At 37.7% G+C, this 20,726-nt stretch overlaps 1 protein-coding gene and 1 long non-coding RNA gene across 7 annotated transcripts in view; one reads left to right on the top strand and one right to left on the bottom strand.

The window, feature by feature from the left end:
- Nucleotides 1–20,726, bottom strand: part of evi5b (ecotropic viral integration site 5b) — a 69,405-nt gene that overhangs the window by 27,167 nt on the left and 21,512 nt on the right. For 5 of the 6 annotated variants that reach the window (XM_082137294.1, XM_082137295.1, XM_082137298.1 and 2 more), the window contains exons 3-4: nt 6,377–6,566; nt 4,645–4,869 (exon numbers count right to left, since the gene is read on the bottom strand). In XM_082137294.1, the coding sequence (XP_081993420.1) occupies nt 4,645–4,869; nt 6,377–6,566 (415 nt within the window). Of the gene's footprint in view, nt 1–4,644; nt 4,870–6,376; nt 6,567–12,615; nt 14,269–20,726 lie in introns of those variants that run through there. The other variant, XM_082137299.1, reaches the window with a different exon arrangement.
- LOC309474722 lies at nt 8,536–11,533 on the top strand. The gene is made up of 2 exons (XR_014197406.1): nt 8,536–8,879; nt 8,920–11,533. It is a non-coding gene; the product is annotated as an uncharacterized lncRNA (long non-coding RNA).

Below are 20,726 nucleotides of genomic sequence, written 5' to 3'. Positions count from 1 at the left end.
TCAGTTATTGGCTGGAACAGTTTGTTATGTTTCGTGGTGTGGGTTAGCCCAGTTTGTTTTTGTTGCTGTTTGTGGAGCCTGTGGTGTCTGCAGAGACCACGTTTTTTTACAGTGTGTTCAGGGGACAGGTAGCTACGGATAGTGAGGAGATGTTTGCTGTATGTGACAAAAAATGTTTTGGCCTAAAAAACGCGTGACATCGCTTAGAGCACCTTTAATTTATTTAAATGTAAATCTCATTGGGTATTGTTCTACTTGAACCATTCAATCCCTTTTAGTTATCCTTCATGATTTTTTTCAATTTTTTTCTATTGAAAGGCCTCCCACGGCCCACCTACAATACCTCCATGGCCCAAGTTACCAATAGATACCAAACGAAGTTCATCTGCATCCACCCCAACTCTGCAAAATGTTACTCTACGGAGCAAAATACCTCCAATAGATTGGAAGCAGTGTATCTTTTGCCAACAAGATCAGAAAGAAAAACTACATCTCATACAAGAAATGAAATTTCTCCACAAACGGCAAAAAACAAACAAACTGGGCTCACCCGCACCATGAAAAATAACAAACTGTTCCAGCCAATAACCGACAAGAAGGATTTGGGGTGGGGTTTGGGGAGTTAGTGTGCGGATGAGGAGGAGGGAGGGTCTAGCTAGTCTCCGTTTTGTTTGACAATAGTTCTTATTCGATCTACGTCATCAATGTTCGCGGCGGCCATGTTGTTGACATAGAAACCACGGCAACTGTCAATCTGTCAATTAACAAGCGAGGCAGCGTCGGTATTATCCATGGCATTATCGCTGTATATCTTTTTTTTAAACAGCGCGATGGTGTGTTATGTAATAGACGGCTGTTCTAACATAGAGTTCTCAACGGGCCTGAAAATTACAACCCGACCCGACCCGGCCCGTGGCTTTTAAAGCCCGGACCCGATGTAACCCGACACATCAACATGAATTATCTGCCCGAACCCGGCCCGCGGCCCGACGCCGCGTCGGATTTTTTTTTCTCATACACGTATTATCATGACCAGCAGACGCGAATTCAAATCAACCTTTAATGTTCACGCCTTTTAACAATACAAACAACTGAAACAATAAACTTTAAATATATAAATAGGCTGTAGTAGCGACGGTGAATTCACCTGCAGCAAGTTTACTTTCACCAACTCCATCTTCTTCTCCAGGCTAAAGGCGTGCACGCAGCGGCGTCTGCCCCCGCCCCTCTCCATGATGCACGTTGCGCGCAGCAGCCAGACTTTCTTTACGGTGAACAGCAGCGATGATAATAAATGTTTTTTTTTGTTTTGTTTTTTTTTACTGAGCGGAAAAGATTAAGCCCGAGGTCCGACCCGACCCGAGTCATTTGCTTATATTTTCGACCCGAACCCGGCCCGAACCCGCGGGTCCCGTCGGGTTTGTCGGGCCGACCCGACCCGTTGAGAACTCTATTCTAACAACAGCAATAAGAACCCCAGAGTTAGTTTTTATGCGATACTGACTGTCAGAAAACGTGAAGGGAAGGAAACAGAGGAGTTGAGCCAGCGCAGGAGAGACTTGTGGCTAGCTAGGATAAATATAGGCTAAACTTTCAGCTAACTCCCCACAGCAAAGTCTGTTCCCATCATTTTACCACATGTTAGGGGGGATTGGGGGGGATGTAAAAAAAAATATTGCATGACAATAAGTGTATAGTGATTGTCAAAACATTTTAGTAACTAAACTGAATTTTTTTAGGTTTAGTGACAACATGTTGCAAAGTTTACATGGTACAATTTCTGGTAAGCTAACGTTACGCTTTTTTAAATTATTTCAATTAAATTCAATTATTGTGATTTGATTTAATATTGACTCATTTGGATAAATATTAGGTAGGCTACACAAGATAGGCGTTAATTTTTCTCAAGAAAAAAACAACTCACCTAATGCTGTAAACATACAGAGAGAGATATAATGCGTTTTTAAAAATTATAATAACAACTTTATTTAATTATATAAGTAAAAATATAATAAATATGTAATATAGTACACATACTTAGCTAAATACTCTCTATAGCTCTTTTTTTCTAGCCAACTAACGTGCTATAGCCTATATTATGGTCATCAAATGGCTTTCCTGAGGTAAATGTTATGTGACATAATTGTTCTCCAACTGTTTTATTGACCCCTTTGTTTGATTGATTGGTCGATATTATGTATGAGGAATATAGGCTACATTTCGGTAAGCTGTACTGTATCTTTCAACATTGTTCATTCGTGTTTATTTACTAGCTAGAGATGATCGGTTCATGTGCCGGTGAAAGTGACAGAATCTGAGAGCTGAGATTTTTTTATTATCATAAGTAACCTGCCCTGTCTAGTCTGTCGGTCTCCGTGTCCTCTTTGCTTCGCGATTTTTCTGTGCGTGAGAAAATGTATGTGGGGCGTGAGAGCGTGTGAAAAGTGTCAATTGCGTGTGTCTCACGGTGAATGCGTGAGAGTTGGCAGCATAAGTTACGGCTGGCAATAAGGACGGATCTTTCTTTACTTAAGACTATTGGGTCTATTTGATATGGGTCCACACCAATCAAGCTTATCTTCTCTTGATACCGAAGAGATGAAGCCATTAGGCTACTGCTCCCCTCAACTCAAATCTGCGTGCGGCTATGGGCAGGACAGATGTCATGTCAACAATATGGCCGCGGTTAGCTACTTCCGGTGTTTGCGAATAAGGCCTATACTTTAAGCGTCAACAAGAAGTGACGTCACCCAAACATCACTTAGAGCACCTTTAAATGAAATAAATGTAAAGTTTTTCCTCCAATCAGTCAGTGTAAAAGCAAGTGTGTTAAGTTTACTGACTTTGATGTCATCTAGCTAATCGCACTAATAGGCTTCTTTTAGTGATCAAAAATGCTAAAATATATACTGCAATTATTTAAACTACATAGATAGATAGACAGATAGATAGATAGATAGATAGATAGATAGATAGATAGATAGATAGATAGATAGATAGATAGATAGATAGATAGATAGATAGATAGATAGATAGATAGATAGAAACGTTATTGATCCCCTTGGGATGTTTATGAAAACATGTCACATTATGAAAATATACACTGGACATGACTTTACCTGTTAGCTGTCTTATGTTTCCGATCAGCCGTTCTGAGAAGTGTGAGAAAGGCTAAGCTTGGGGAGGGGTGGGGTGATATTGGGGAGGGCAAAAGTGGGGGAGTGCATTACAGCACATTTGACACATTTGACCTCAAAACAAAATACAAACTAAGTAAAAGTAGCCTGATAATATTAATAATAATAACTTAATTATTAATTAGTTAATAATAGTTCATAGTTAAAAACAACTATTTTTGCAATATCTAAGCAGTTTCTTCACATTACATCTCAAATCTGAATATGGCATTGAATTGCCCATGTAGGAAAACTTACAAAAGCACATTTATTTCATGTTTGAACCTTGTTTAGTCAAAAAGATATACTGAAAAATAGATTTAAGCCTGGTGGTGGCGGCCATTTTGAATTTCTCAATTTTGAGGCATTTTGGGACATTTTTGAGCTTCATATACAGCAGATTTGGATTCAGCACCCCTTAATACCCCTAGAAATGTTGTACAATATAAATAATCACAAAATGCCTTCGGGGTTCTGATTTTGTGAAAATTGACCCTGTCTATTATATGCTGTAATGGTTCTTCCTGTTAAGAGTTCTTTATTCCCGCCTTTTTGTTTTTCAAATCTGTAACTGACAAAGCCACCTCAAACTAATTTTCTGGAACTCAGCTATACAACTACACAGACTGTCAACATACTCTCAACAGGTAAATGATTTCTTTCTTAAAATGTCTATAAATTATAGCTTTAAAAATTGTAACTGGTTGTTTGTACCCTACCAATTGTAACCTATTGTGACCCTACCAATCATGTCTCTTTTTCTTTTTAGTTTAACAGAACATGCAAATTGAGCAGCTCTGTTCAGTTAAGGATATTCATCTTCTCTTCTCCACAAAGTAAGTAACAGAGGTATTGAATTTATGATCTGTACCAGCAGGGTTCGTCACTTATTGGGGTCCCCTGGAAACATTTCTGTGTAGTCTGTTCTATTTGCAGCGCGTTTCTGTATTTGGTTGTGTTGTGTTGTGAACTTTTGCGGCGCATTTCTGTATTTGGTTGTGTTGTGAACTTTTGCGGCGCGTTTCTGTATTTGGTTGTGTTGTGAACTTTTGCGGCGCATTTCTGTATTTGGTTGTGTTTTGAGAATTTGGAGCACACATGTGTTGTAAAACTGATGAAGATGTTTTCTTAATTTGCGGGTGTTTTTTCTATTTGCGCGTGTGTTCTCTTCAGTTGCAGCGTGTTGAGCTCTCTCGGCCACCGTATTATATGCATAACCTGGCATACAAGGTGTTTTAGGGAAACTACAGAGATGCAGTGTGAATCTTGATGCAGTAAATCTTATTAAATTTACTGATGAGCAGTCCCGGAGTAAATTTCTTGTCTTTAATCTGAAATGATCAGATTTCATGTCAATGTGCTGATGAATTGGTCGACATCCTGGCTATCACCCAGTCCATTCAAACTCTCTCTTTCAATCTCTAATGGAAATCATTGCTCCATTTGCCCAAGCAAGGAGAAAACCTACCTTCATTACATTAAAGAGCACCTCCTGACCCAAACTGTCCTTCTCCTTAAAGAACTCGTGCTCGGGGTAGGTACGGGCAATGTCCCTGCGGATGAGTTTTTCACAGGGCGAGGTCATCTTCAGCAGCTCAGAGTACTGCTCCTTAATGGGTAGATTCTGGGCATTGCACAACAGCTGCCACACTATTGCTCGGAAGTGATGCGGAATGCCTTTCCTGACCAGTTCCTATGAAAAAAACAACAACAACAACAAACCACTTTTAAATATTAACACTGAAAGTCAGGACATAACAGCTTTACTTAAGAGCAAGTTCTCATGTTCCCAGACTTGCCACATCTACAGGGTTTAAGAAGATATTCGTTTATTTGAAGTATTACACCTTAAAATGACTGAAGGTTTCAAGATTGTCAGCATTCAGATGTTCTCCCAAGGGTTTAGTTTGTAACTCAGACAGGATAAGACCATTTTATGCTGCTAAATATAATCTTGTCAGAGACTTCTACAGCACAGCTCGATATTTTTGTAAGCGAATTATGTTTGACCTGATTTCCTGAGCTCATCTGCGCAGCTCAGACGGCTGATATCTACAGCTGTTCATTCTTGTGAGGGTCTGAGATGAGAGTCCACCTACATACACTGTTAGCACTGAGATTCTTCAAAAGCACTCTAGGGGTGTGCTGGAGATTGTGTCTTTGTTAAAACAGCAGGCTTTACAAAGGGCTTCTGTTGCTGCTTTGCTAGAAGAGCCCTAGATCCTCCCTTTTGGCTTGTAAGAAGTCATACAGTTAACACAAACAGCATTTCTCCGTCTCACTGAGCTCAGTTCTGTGGGAAAGTGGCAATATTGTGCAGGCAACTGCAAAATTTGCATATGTGATTTATATCATTTTCTTTCTTCCCATCGTTTCCGTGAAAATGGTATTGTAAGAGTGAGATGTGTAAAACACCGTGGAAATATTAATTCAGGAAGAAATGGAAAATATTTCAGAAGGCCTAAGTTTCCGTGTAGCTTTAGAGGAATGTTTCGGAAAGGGCTACTTGATAAAAGATTTCAACCAGCCATTCGAAAGTTAGAAAAGTTTTAAAACCGTCTTATGATATATTTTTTATCATTTGGATTATGTTTCTGGAGACCTACTTATAAATATTGCCATTTTTGGTGTCAAAACATTCATATGGCGCTAAATGTGCTACATACCAGGAGCAAACAACACATAAAGGTTATAAACCACATTCCATCACACCCCATGGGGGTTTTTATAAACTCATTTGTATAATAAATGTTGAATATTTATTATTCAAATATATCATTATAATTGCTCTAGAAAAGCTACTTTGTGACCGAGGCTGTCATCAGTAAATACAATCCTTTCTTTCTGTGCGCCAACCTTCCTGTTACTTCTGTCCGTCGCCTCATTCAGCAATGGCAATGCACATTTACAGTTTTTCTTTAATTCATGAACACAGCAGCATTACCGATAAATCACTCACATATTTCATTTGGGCCATATATTTTATGACCCTCTTTGTAATGCGTTTCACTATTTTGTAACAGCAATAAATCTGTTTAGCTGTGTACTTGTGCACTATATTTGATGTTGCTGCAGCTGTTCTCTAAATCTCATGTACTGTTGTGATTAAATAAAATAATAATAGCTGGAATTCCATATGTTCAGTTCATATAATAAATGGCATAAATCTGATTTGCTTGATGTATAATATATCTGCTTACCTTTAGTTGTTTTTCCTTCTTCTTCCACACATCTTCCCACTCGTTGACTATGCGTCCCCACAGGATCCACGAATCCTCCTCCAAGTGCGACAAATTGGAGGAGGCTGAGGAACTAGACACCAGTGAGGAGCCACTGTTCCTTCGAGAGCCATTCACAGATTTTAAAGACTTACTGTCCGTCTCCAACAACCTGGAAAGACACAATCATAGCAGATAATAGTTAATACAAAAGTAAATGAACATTTTTGCTTGTTCTTTTAAAAGAAGCACAAAGAAAACCGAAAAACTGATATATGAACTCAATGTTAACCTACATCATACCTGGGCAGTATGACTTTACCATGGTGAAGGTTTGCTTAAGCATTATACAAACCAAATGTTCAATAATCAAGTAATGTATTAAAGGTCCCATGACATGCTACTTTTTGTAGGCTTTAATATAGTCCTTAGTGGTCCTTAGTACTGTATCTGAAATCTCTTTCCAAAAATTCAGCCTCGGTGCAGAATTATAGCCACTACAAGCCAGTCCCAGAATGAGCTTCCTTCAGACGGGCCGTTTCGGTGTCTGTAGCTTTAAATACTAATGAGGAGGAGAAAGGCGGCGCAAGGTGGAGGGTGGGTGTGGCCTTGACCATCTTGCGCAACGGTACCATGCATGTTTGTTTATGTTGGATATATTGCAATGGCACGAAGACACGCAGTCGTTCAAGCATTTCAGTTTGACCCAGAATCTGATCCAGATGGAGAAGCAACGGATGAAGAAGTTACAACTCAGCGGCTCCAGCAGGACGTTTCCGAATGGTTAGTTTAAAATATTATGTCTGGATACGGTACTTTATTCGGATGGTTTACAGTTATCATCATGTAGCTAACGCGAACCTACTGTTGCCTTTTCATGAGAGATCTGTAACGTCTGTAATTTATCTTATTACAATTACATCAAGCTCTGCAATCTTGAAATGCGGATATCGCGCGCCATATAACCAACAGGAAAACGGTTATCCAAATAACAAAGAAATGTACAACACTCGCGTTACAGTGTGTGTAACTTGATGCTGTCTACCTTTACATTTGCGCAAGTAACTGCATAGCTAATGTGACAGCCACATTCTACGTGTAAGAAGCTAGGTAACCATAAACAGTAAAGCAACACACTTATAATTTGTTGACTTACTTGTCCGACGTTCAGCAAGCCCAGCTCTGTATTGACCATTCGATGTTCATTTGTACATCCAATTATTGAGCAATTATTATGCTTCACTCGCTCAAAAGCCATGATATCTCTCGTGGACAAACTAAAATCGCGCGCGCGCGTTCTACTTCCTAGCTCATTTTCTCATGGGCGAGAAATATTCTCTGGGAGGGCAAAGCAGAGAAAGGGGAGGTAACATTTCTCCTTATGACATCATAAGGAGGAGATTCAAGATCAGCCCGGTTGAGCTTCCATTTTCTCAAAGGCAGAGAAAGATAGCAAAAGCTCGATTTACACCCGATTAAAATTTTTAGAAACTTGGGGACCATATACAGGCTAGGGGAACTCATATTAATGTTAAAAAACCTCAGAAAGTGGAAATTTCATGTCATGGGACCTTTAATAAGAAAATCTGAATTATTCTGTTTTTCACTCAATTGAGGCAGTGGTTATTGCACTGGTGTCATAAATATTATTCATTTTTTATTAATATCTTTTGGATAAAGTTCCAAATAATAAGAGAAACTAAGAAATATTTAATTTATTTGCATATTAAGCAAAAATCTTACTGTGGCATTAGACTTGAATTAATGCCACATAGGGTTGCAAAGAGGCGGAACATTTTTGGTAAATTTCTGGAAACTTTTGAAAAGTTTTCCATTTCCATTGGAAGTTAAGCTGGGAAACATTCCAATTTGTAAACTTAACAGGAATTTACTGGAATCAATTGGAAATGTTGGGTTATTTAGACAAACTGTATCATATACACAAACAAAATGTAAACATTGTGTTTGGTCTTAAGCAGACATGCATGTTAAAGGTGCAGTGTGTAATTTTTAGCGGCATCTAGTGGTGAGGTTTGCAAATTGCAAACAGCCAGTCACTCACTGCCTATCCCTCACATTGCAAACTCGAAGGAGAAGCTACAGGATGTCGTGAGTAGCAGAGAGTAGCAATTGAGGTTTCTTTATATTATATTTTATATTAAATTATATTTACTTAATTATTCAGTAAAACCACGTTATTGCGATTGTTATTATTACTTGTTCATCATTGTGTTAGTCTTTTATTCACTGACTTCACTAGGGATGGGAATTGATAAGATTTTATCAATATCAATGCCACTGACGATTCTGCTTATCGATCCGATTCTTTAACGATTCTCTTATCGATTATTGATAGCACTGTGTGGAAAAATGTAGTCATATGCTTTTCAAAAAAACAAGTGGTTTTATTTTAAAGCTTAAGCTTGAGTAAGCAAACTATACTTTTTATGTAATTTATGTAATAAATAGAACCTTATTGTAAAGTGTTACTGATTAGTTATACACCGATTCAGACATCTCCTGAGTTCACAGTTGGAAAGATCAGTTGTTTTAACCATTCATTAAAATTAATCGGTTCAAAGGAGTCATTAGTTCGCGAATTTGACGTGTCATGTGCGTTGTGTGATTATCCCAGCAGTTCGGACATGGACATCCAAGATTTGTGTCAACACAGAAAACATTTCATCACTGGATAGTTTTTTTCATTTAATTAAAGTGTTGTTTTATGTCAGCTGAATGTCCGGAACGCTTTTCAGAGAAGATAAGGCAGCTTATTTAGCACAATTCACACCCAGTGGTAATTCAGAAAAAAAAAAAATGAAAAAAAATATATCTGAATGCTCCACATGAAACTTTGGTATTCCGACCTTTTACCACCGTGTCGATTTATTTTGATTAATATGTGCGAGGGAGAGAGAGCAAGACAGCGCTTAGTTTGGAGACGGTGAAGTCTTGTTTACACTTTCGCCTGGCTCTCTCTGCTCGTTCTTTCAGTTAAACATGCGCCCTGTCACAAGCGCAGCAGTTCATCTACATTACTCACCGATCAAATAAGACTTTGGCGGGACAAAAATTCGCTTTGGCGGGCACTTAAACAAGTTCAATGCAGGAAAAACCCTGTTATTGCAAACGGCATAATTTGTCTCGTTTAGTAAAATAAAGCCAAGCTTTAGATTGCCTCTTCCTCTCCATGATTACCTCTCTGCTCAAATCAGTTAGTGACGAAACGCGCTCTGTATCGCTGTTTGTTCGCTGTCGGCTACGGTAGAAACATGACGTCACAATATGTCGACCTTCATAGAAGGGGGGTGCCCGCGATTATGTAGATATAAATGACTCATTCTAAGGTAATAAAAACATAACGTTCATTAAGTAAGGTCTTTATACACCACTTTTTTATTTTTTTATTTACTACATGTTCCCTGTTATAGGTTAACCTGCAATTTTGCTAATTTTCAGTTTATTCCCATTAATTCCCATGGAAAGTTTCCAACTTTGACAATTCCAGAATTTTGCAACCCTAATACCAACCACCATAAACTAAATATTGATACAGTGAAAAAGTGTTTTTGCCTTAAAGGAAGTATTGGTGTACAAATGGAACAGAGCTAAGAGAAGCAATCATATTAAGTAACACAATAACAGTCACAACACCTGATTTATGTCAACTTTCCTTCCAGTATCAGGGAAGTTGATAATCAGTGAACTGAATGGCAAACTGGTTTTTGGGGCAGGAATGAGGGCAAGAAGCCAGCAAAAAGAAAATACCAGCCATTCTACATTTGTGAAACATTTTAAAACATTTGTGATGTCACTGCTGGCAAACTTAGGGAACCGGCATGTTCATGTTGACATTAATGATGTATTTTGGGCAACATTAGCAGTTGCTGTGGCTAAAGTAGTCTTTGTGCTTGATGGGAGAAAAAAAACACTGGATGGCTTGTTTGTTTGGGACATTAATATAGTTCTAAAAAACCTACAATTCAGAGCAGATAGAAATGCTTAATGGGTGTTAACAGTAGCATTACAGTGACGCTATTTTAAGACTTAAAAGTCAAGAATTCAGAATTAACAACTGTATTTTTTCCGAAACGGGGAACGCTTGCCAAATGAGTGTGCTAGCTTGGGAACATTGGCAGACAGCTATAAATGGAAACTCAATCTAAGATTCTAAAGCATATCTAATGCAAAAAAAAAAGACAAGTCTAACCACATTAGCATGTTCACACACAAAAAATAACAGGACAATAATAAAACAGCCAATCCCCAAAAAAAAAAAGAAAAGACAAAGGCGGCATGAAAAAATTGACTTTTTCTAAATCTTTCTGACACTTCCAGCAAAACATGAAACTCCAAAACAGTAAGTAAAAGTAAAGTAGTAAAACGCATGTTAAATAGTTTGAGTAAAAAAACAACAACCTGTCCCTCTCTGACTGAGTGTCAGCGGGTAGGACTATCATTGTGAACCTGACCCTGGATCAGCTGGAAGACAAGCAGACAATGCTTGTGAGTAACCTCAAAATTTAAGAGCTGACAGCACAGACACAAGGCCATGGAAACCTGATCTCGGAAAAAGAGAGGGGCCCCGGGCTTCTAAAGGCAGCACTAGGTGACGTCATGGCCAAGGCTCTGAGGCAGGATCCAGTTACAGCCGCTTTTGGGTCATACAAGGGGGGCCACGGTTGTTAGGGGTGAAAGGCAGTGAGAGAGAGTCATGGGGTTCACAGCTGAGGGGTTGCGATGCTGAATGAGTTACTGGTGGTCGGTGGGCAGAAAGGGAAAAAGAGAGACTCTGTTTTTCTCCAAATTCTGGCCCTTAATCCTCCAAAATGTAACTTTTCAAACCTATGTTTGATAGAAGCACACTGTAAACTGCATTCAAAGTAACTTAAGGTTACTTTAAATTCGAGTCACAAGTTGCAGTGGGATACATGGAAATGTAATACAATTGGTTGTGGTTGTCTTAGTCACCTCTAAACTTGGATCAACTGATTATTTTAACTAGTATGAATAATAATTCTATCAAGGCATTGGGCAAACAACATGCCTTCCATTAGTCAAGACCAAAAGATAACTGAAGGGAAACTTTGAAGAACATTTGTTATTATTATTAAAGGAACAGTTTACTAAATATATATATGTATATATATATATATATATTCTCTTATCATTTACTCACTCGTGTCGTTCCAAACTTGTATAACTTTCTTTGTTCTGCTTAACAAAAAATATATATATTTTGAAGATCGATGTAACCAAAGAGTTTTGGCAATTTCTCAAAATACCTTCTCTTATTTTCCACAGAATAAAGAAAGTCATATTTGGAAAAACTTGAGGATGAGTAAATTCATTTTCATTGAAATTTACTTTTTTTGGGTGAACTATCCCTTAAGGTGTATAATGAGCTCTCTAGACAATCTCCATAATATTTGGGGCAAGATTAAGCTTGCATTTGTGTGGGCACAAATGAGAAAGCCTGTTTAAGATGCAAAATCTAGAAATAGCTAAATCTTTGCAGTGAAGAGGGGACGGGAAATAATACTGGAGTGAAAGAGAAAATGGAATGAAATCAGGTCACTTGCAGGGCTTGAACCTGCATCACCTGCTTGTCTCCAATGTATCAAGAGTATGTGCGTGCACTGCTACTACTGCACTGCAGCCCTGATGCAAACCTCTATCAAGATGGTATTTAGTTTACAAAGGTCAGAAAGTTTACATTGGGAAAACCCAGCAAACGGTTGCACATTTATGTCCTCTCGCAAGCCATCATAAAGATGTTTAGAAGCTATATTAAACGCAAATAAAACAAAGCAAATAATTAGTTTAAAATAAATCTTATGTTAAATAAAGTACATGTACTGTAGGGATTTACCTATTTGATGAATTCAGTGAGCATTTAAGACAATTTGCATTCCAATTGTTGCTTCTGTGTTAATGATTCACTGCTGGTTAAAGTGCAAAGCAAATTCTTATACAGGAAACAAACACGACACATTCCACAACAAATACAAATATAAAAATATTTTACTTTGTAAAAGCAGATAGAAAGCCAAGTACTTTTTCTATGAATGAATTAAAGCAACCACAAACAAAAAACAAGACTGACAGCGAAAAAGACTGCGCTACTTAAATTCGTAACTGGCTGTGAATTTCAGCTCCGCTGCATCTGCAGTGTTGTGCGATAGAGAATTGATCAAAGGTATTACTGTGAAGCTGCTCACCATGGGAAGTTCATTCTGCAATCCACATGTCTTTCCTCGGATTCCTCCAAGTAATCCCAAATGTGCCTGTGAGAAGTGAAACAACCTGATTTTCTCTCACACACTCTTGTTGTCTCGGTCTCACCCTACTCTCTCTCTCTCTGAGCCCACATAAACACACACACAAACACTGCTTATCTAAAGTGCAAAGGCCCTCGACCAGTGCAGCGGCTAAGCAAAATCCCAGTGGAGTTTAAAATCTGTGTGAGTATGCATGGAGAAGGCTCAAAAATTAACCGTTTGCCACACCTGCTAATGGTGGGTGAATTAAAAATAATTACTGGCTTTTATTTCTTAACGGCTATGAACCCGTATTATGCATTAAAACAACAGAATTATTTGGCAGTTTTTTTCTTTTGCATATTCACTTGTATGTATCATATAGCCATTTTTTGTCTCTCTGTAAAACATAACCTGTTACAAACTCATGAAGAAAAAAAAATTCCATTTTACTCAGTCAATTGTTTTTTCTAATTTGGCCTTTCATTTTGGACCATGGTATGAAGTGTCTTGACCATGTACATTACTATGGAAGCTTATTTCCACCTCAGAATAAAATATTAAGAGATAATTGTGACTTTTTTTCTTACAATTGCAAGTTTACATCTCGCATTTCTGCCATTTTTTCTGGCAAATGCAAGTTTATTTCTAGCAACTGTGAGTTTGTCTAGCAAATAGCAATTCTGACTTTTTCCTCACAATTGAGAGTTTATATCGCAATTCTGACTTATTTTCTCAGAATTGTGAGATATAAACTCGCAATTGCAAGTTATAAAGTCCAATTCTGAGGAAGCAATTTCTTTTTTCTTTTTTATCCAGAGGTAGAAGTAAGCTCCAATAAATTACAGTTTAAAAGTTTAGGGTCAGTATATATATCTTTTTTATTTTATTTTTTTTACTTATACTGCAGTCTTGATGAGTATAAGAGACTTGTCACTATTGAATACATCAAGAAATAATTGTGTTTGAAACTTCTCCAGATACGCCAGAGAGAGTCTCAGTGTGTCAGAGAGACAGAGCACATCTGTGGCATCAATCTCTAATAATGTTGTACGTGCCTCAGTTTTGTTGAGTGCCATGTCTTAGAAGTATCTCTGACCTCACAGAGAAATGTTGGTTCAGACTAGCTGCTTCTTCTTGAATTCTTGAAAATATTAATCAAACAATAAAAAAAAATATGGATAAGAAATTAAAGTATCAATGTAATATTGTAAGAAATTAAATTGTGATATATCCATATCTGATTGTATCAGCGCAGCCCTAATTTAGATTCATCAGTGGCACTCGAGGCTCTATTTCTGCAGTGGTAAGACAAGCTCAAATGGCCATGTAAAGAATCGGAGCTCCAAACACTCCACAGATCCTCTGCCCTACTTTCGAGCTGCAGAGAAAACTCTGTGTGGGTGTTGCATTCGCCCAAGCGGATCACACTGATTCCGCTCTAATACCGAAACCAGTCTGTGATACCAAAAACAACAAGGTGAAAGCAAGCAATGGGTCTCCAACTTAATCAATACTCAATGAGGAAAGGGGCGGGTTTTTGATCTGCCAACAACAAATTCAAATGCTCACGAAAACTTCAACATGCCCATTAACACTTTAAAAAAGACCAGGAAATTAAAATACTTGTAATGTCATGTGCCAAGTCTTGGGATATACAATTCCTTTGAAACCCGAGGTTTTATATTTGTGTAATTTTTGTGATGGTACTATTCATAAATGTGATGAATATTTGGTAAAAATAATGTTGATAGCAGCAAAAAAATCTATCACAAGGAAATGGGGGAAAGCTACGGTGCCATTAAAGGAGCAATGGATAACTACAATTGAGGACTTATTCCTAATGGAGAAATTGACATACAGACTGAGACTACAAGAACCACAATTGGAAAGGAAATGGGAAAAATGGTCACTGTACAAGCAAAGTAATTAACAATGATGTAAAACCCAGTCACGTTAATATTGTTATTGTTCTGGTTAAAAAGTTCAATAAAATATAAGTAAAAAAAAAAAAAAAAAAAAAAGACCAGGAAATTAGTTGCAGATGCTGATACAGTAACAAAAATCTTATGTGAAACCAGGAAGGAAAAGGCCTTTATTTTATTGCAGGTCTCCTTCCTGGTTTCTAATGTGGCAGTTTAAGTCAATTCAGCTGATTTTAAAAGGCCTGACTATCAAATATATATATCGGTTTTACTCTGCTTTGCAATCAATATCAGATGAATTGCCTAACGTGAGCATTATGAAAGTGCTGAGGCTTATGTTGACTTGAGAGAAGACACACTCTCTGACATGTGCCAGGCAGCATTACACTAATGGCATGCATACTGTGAGACAGCGGGTGATTGGTTATTGTTAGTGATCTCTGGGACCAGCTGTGGCCTCCAGCTGTCCTGATGAAGACTGGGGTCAAAGGCCAGCCAGCCTGAGCACCACACCCACTCTGCTTTTTAGTAAAGGTTGCAGGTCAAAGTGGGTCTAACGTACTAAATCTGAAGTCAAGTCAAATCAAGTCACCTTCATTTATATAACACTTTTAACAATATAGATTGTTTCAAAGCAGCTTTACACTGATAATAGGAAATTAAAGGAACAGAGATTGTTTTGGCTTTACAGCAGCTCTAGAATAAATTTATTGTCCAGCTAAAGTAAATTTTTGATTGATTCACTTCCATTGCAAATATCATTAGTTATTAACTTATGGGCCGCTTACACAACACCATTTTAACTGAAAACAGAAAGCTTTTAATGTGTTCCAGCCGCTCATACGCACGACAACAGTGCTTGGTGGCTCGTTTGCATTCTGCATACCTTAAAATAGGTTCCAAGGTGCAAGTTAAAAAAAAAAAATTTAATGTTATCATCTCCGTGTAAACTTCAAAAACGTGAATCTGTGAAAATGGTGACGGCGTGCACATGCATATTATGTGTTTAGTCTATAGGTTTATGCGCGTTTGAATACTGTATATAGGCCAATGTGCGCAGGCACAATTTGTCTTTCTTTACAAATTGACATCGCTAAATTACATGTCTGGCCTGCAGAATGCAGAATTTCTAGTCGCTTCCGCGGATCCATGCGAACTGGAATCATTTTGACTACGTTTTATCTGTACAGAGGTAAAGGGAAGGGAGGCCTTCACAGGTTAAATGAATAATAAGATGGAAAAAAGTACAACTGCACATCCATAGTTGATTTTTTCCCTCCCTTAAAGGGATAGTTCACTTTGAAATTAATTTTTGGTATGTTTTAGCTTACCTCAAGGGCATCCAAGATGTAGGTGTCTTTTTTTCCGCAGTAGTTTCAATTTTGATATTTTTAGGTCAAACCGTTCTTGTCTGTCAGTCATATAATGCAGGTCTATGGTCATTATCTCAAAACACAAGCACAGAGTCCAAATTAAAACAATTCCCCGTCGTCCAAATTAAACAATTCCCCATCGTAAGTACACATTGATGGCCTAAGACACGAAACGAGCGGTTTGTGTGAGAAAACGAACAGTATTTATATCGTTTTTACCTCTTATACGCAGCCATGTCGAAGTGATCTGATCTGACGTGTACGCAGACTGGTGCATAGATATATACACACTAGATGTCGCCTTGTCAACGGCAGTTCATTGGAACGAATGTCTTTAAGGCGACATCTAGTGTATATATCTATGCGCCAGTCTGCGTACACGTCAGATCAGATCACTCGGACATGTCTGCGTATAAGAGGTAAAAACGATATAAATACTGTTCGTTTTCTCACACAAACCGCTCGTTTCGTGTCTTAGGCCATCAATGTGTACTTACGATGGGGAATTGTTTAATTTGGACGACGGGGAATTGTTTTAATTTGGACTCTGTGCTTGTGTTTTGAGACCGTGACCATAGACCTGCATTATGACTGACAGACAAGAACGGTTTGACCTAAAAATATCAAAATTGAAACTACTGCGGAAAAAAAGACACCTACATCTTGGATGCCCTTGAGGTAAGCTAAAACATACCAAAAATTAATTTCAAAGTGAACTATCCCTTTAATTTGCTGTGCAAAACTGTACAGTTAAACAAATGTTTTCTTAAGCCTGGTTCACACGGGGCGATTTAAATATTGTCGGCCGATTTTCCAAAACCTGAGAGACCCCACGCACGGCGATAAAAAAATCACGAGTCTAATAGTTTTGGTCGTACAGTGTGTGGTGCGCAGCCACATGGCAAAATCAACACATCACACACGAACCGATTTGACTCCCGAGCATTCCCAGGTCAGACGGGAAATCTCGCAAAATCCCTCGAGATCAAACGTGACTTCAGAGAAAACAATCATTCTGATTGGCTACACGCCACAGTCCACAGGCTGCGTGCTCGTTTGTCCCTGGGGGACACCACACACGAGGAGAAATCGGGCCAAAAAAATCCAACATGTTGGATATCCCCGAATTGAGATCGGAGACAGTGATTATGCACATAGTAAATATAGAGTCAATCTTTCTCAACTGGTGGGTTGCAAGACCGTTTTGAGTAAGTCGAATAGTGTGCAGTCAACAACAAACGTAATTCTCTTTTTTTCTGATGCTACTTTTATTTTAGAAGACGTGTGTGAAAGCTTGTGACACTTCTGTCAGATGCTGAGAAAAGGGCGTTGTCCTTATTCAGTTGGCTATCTTCGGTAAGATGAAATGTTGTCAGGCCAAATGTCAGTAAAACTAACTAACTTTTCTGTCATACGGCTGACAGCCGCTGTACTGTGCCTGCGGTATGCCAAGCACGCGCAAATGCGGCGTGTTGTAGTTGTCGTCAATTAACTCATGTAAGAATCAAAAAGGCGATTAAAGCTTTCAAAACTGCATGCATGTATTTGTTATATATGCGTCACATGTGTCTGGATTAAAATATTCTGCTATGTGAGATAACAATATAAGGCACAAACTGATATGTAATGTTTTAATGTCCAAATAAATGTGAGCACTGTGCATTTGTATTAGACGATAGGCATTCATTTTGCGTTAATTTGTAAAGGACAAACAAAACTGAATAATTTTTAGATCCATAAAATAACTAATTTTACATTCTGGCACCATTACATTATGAAAAACATAACATTTTACATTATGTGCTGTTGACTTCCGCCATGTTCACATTCTTGCACATGGGGATTCAAAAGAGAACTTTTGTTTTCCTTTTTAATTTAGGTATGAATGATCGAACTGTTGCAATTATTTATTTTGACAACTAATATAGAAAGTTAAACTTTTTTTGACAAACTCAGGATTGGTTGAGTTCATTGATTATAAAAAATGCATTGAAGGTTGAATAATCTTTGGACTACAGTATTTATCTGCATGTTATCTCATCCATGAAGATGCAACAATGTAGAACAAGCTCAGGGTATATGCAGGAATCATAGAGATGAATTTACTACCTTTTACTACCTTTTTTACCACCTCCACAATATTTTTTACTACCATCACGACATCAAGCAGCAGCCCTTTTTTTGGGGGTGTGGTGGGGTGGGCGGGGTATGTAAAGCACCACTTACTACTTACTATAAGGTATAAGTGTGACACTGTCACACCCATCATACATATTTAGGTACACTAATGTTTAATTGTTATCATTAAGTAGGCCTATTGTCATTGTCAATTATGTTTTTTTTGTAGTGTCGAGTTGAGTTTCAGTTGTCCTCATCTTAACCCTAGCCCTTGAGTTATCCTAACCATAGCCCTTAGCCCTAATAAGGTGAATAATAACCTTGGCACTTTGTCATTGCTATCAACTCCGACTCACTCAGGGCTCGACATTAAGCCTTTTCATGTGCTTGTCCTCTGGACAAGTAAATCTGTCATTCACTTGTCCGAGTAAAAAAGTTGCTTGTCCGGAAGGTTTTTGGTGTGTGTGTGCTGTAAATATAATTTATTCTGAAGAAATATATCTGTGTTAAATCAGCTCTGATATATTTAAATCTGCATATTGTCATATCTGCACCTTTAAAGGGCCTTTATGCTGAGTTATATAAAGGCCTACATTGTAGCGCTAATGTTTACTTGTTTTATCCCAACTACAGTGTGAATTTAAAATACTACAAAGTGTTAAACTAGGGTGACCATACGTCCTCTTTTTCCCTGACATGTCCTCTTTTTGGACTTAAAAAAAATGCGTCCGGCCGGGATGCCATTCATTGTGTGCGTTTTTGCATTGCTTTAGATCGCGCCTTCTCGCACCATTGTTCGGTCGGTCATGATGTACGTAACGCAAAACATTGGTCAAACTGCACCACGGCTGGTCAACAGTGGCACATGGCTCCTGAACTGCGTTCAAAAAGAGCCCAAATGTAAATTCACAAACGATTTACCGAGAAATTTCCCGTGTTCCCGATTAAAAGCCCCGAAATATGGACACCCTAATTAAACATTTTATCTAGACAACTCTATAAAGATTAAAAGTTATAAAATATAACTATGACTCAATAAGATAGTAAGTTATTACAATAGCCAGTTAAGTAACACTTTTCAGATCACCACATAACTTACCCATTACATGAAATGACGGTTGTTTGAGACTTATTCCTTTATAATAAAATGTATTACTTTTTAAATGACACATAGCAGTAAAATTACATTTTAAATGGAGGTCATTTACCATAATACATGGCCATTGCAGGAGCTCATACTGTAAAATTACAGCTGTGATTTTACAGTGAATTTATAGTAGGTTAGTGACAAATTGTTAGTGACAAATAAAGCCTATTGACACTGACAATAGGCTTTATTTTTGTTAATTCACTTTATATTAACTCAACTTTTTTTACACAGGATGCTATGGATTCAAATGTAAGGGAAACGCTTCAGAAGTGGAACCTTGAAACATTAATCGAAAGATTTGCAGGTGAGAGATAATGTAGCAAGCATATAGCAGCATCACTAATATAGTGAAACCTTTTTAATTTGACTTCATGAAAATTAGAACTTAGGCCTACTAGTAATGAAGGATAATAAATTATTCAAATGGAACCTCTCTCCTTAAAGGAGTAGTCCACCAAAATGTTTTAAATTGGTCATAATTTTCTCACCATGTCCCTAATAACCTGTTTGAATTTCTTTCTTATTTGGAACACAATTCCCAAGAGTTTTTTTTTTTTTTTTTTTTTTTTTTACATCAATAAATCCAGAATAAATCAGAACATGTTCACACAGAAAGGAAAGCCTTGAGTCACAAATGCATTTTGGGACAAACATGCTTGCTCATACATACACACAAACACACACACACACACACACACACACACACACACACACACACACACACACACAGGTGTGACTGCAAGAGTGCATTTGTATAGAACAGCCACAAATGCATATAAAGGGGTGAGACCTAACACCCACACAAATGCAGGTGCACACACATGCATACACAACTTCATTTCTGCTAATTGGTGTTGGTTTTATATACACATTTTTAAATATTTTTTTACATTTAAAATTAATAATTTTTTTCTGCATTTGGTTCATTAAAATAAATATAATTTGACAATCAAACTCTAAATCTTTTCTTTTAGTGGCATTTAAGTTATATTTTTGCAAATGTGTGGTGTTATTGCAAAACCAGACAATTTTAAAACACCTCAAATAAAAATTGTTACTTTATAGCATTTGTTGATTTACAGCCTGTAGGTACATCATTTATGACAACACATTTTGGGTAATATTTGATCCATGTGTGCATATTTACCATTTAAAAATTATTTTTAAAGGTTGGAACAAACAATCATACAATATTTGGAGGAGGAGGAGCAACGGAGGCAATTCTCTCATGTCCTGCAGCTTGGGGATAAATTCAACTGCTCACAAGCCTTCGTCATTGTGGGAGGAGCGGCACTAGAGCAAGACAGCCTTTTACAAGCTGTGGATACATGCTTTAAATTATTTTATGTTTTAGACATTGAGTATCCAAAGCCTGCAGCAGCTGTTTGGCCGTTTCTACAACACAATATATTTTGTGCCAGGAGGAGTTCCATCAACTCACTGTCGCCTACTTAGGCAGTTTATAATTGGATAAGCTGGACAAGCTTTGTTTTGTTTGTTTATTTT

The sequence above is a fragment of the Leuciscus leuciscus genome (genome assembly GCF_965113295.1).
Source record: "Leuciscus leuciscus genome assembly, chromosome: 14".
In the NCBI taxonomy this organism is placed as follows: Eukaryota; Metazoa; Chordata; class Actinopteri; order Cypriniformes; family Leuciscidae; genus Leuciscus; species Leuciscus leuciscus.
The sequence above is the reverse complement of the archived record's forward strand: the minus strand, read 5'-3'. Positions and strand labels throughout refer to the sequence as shown.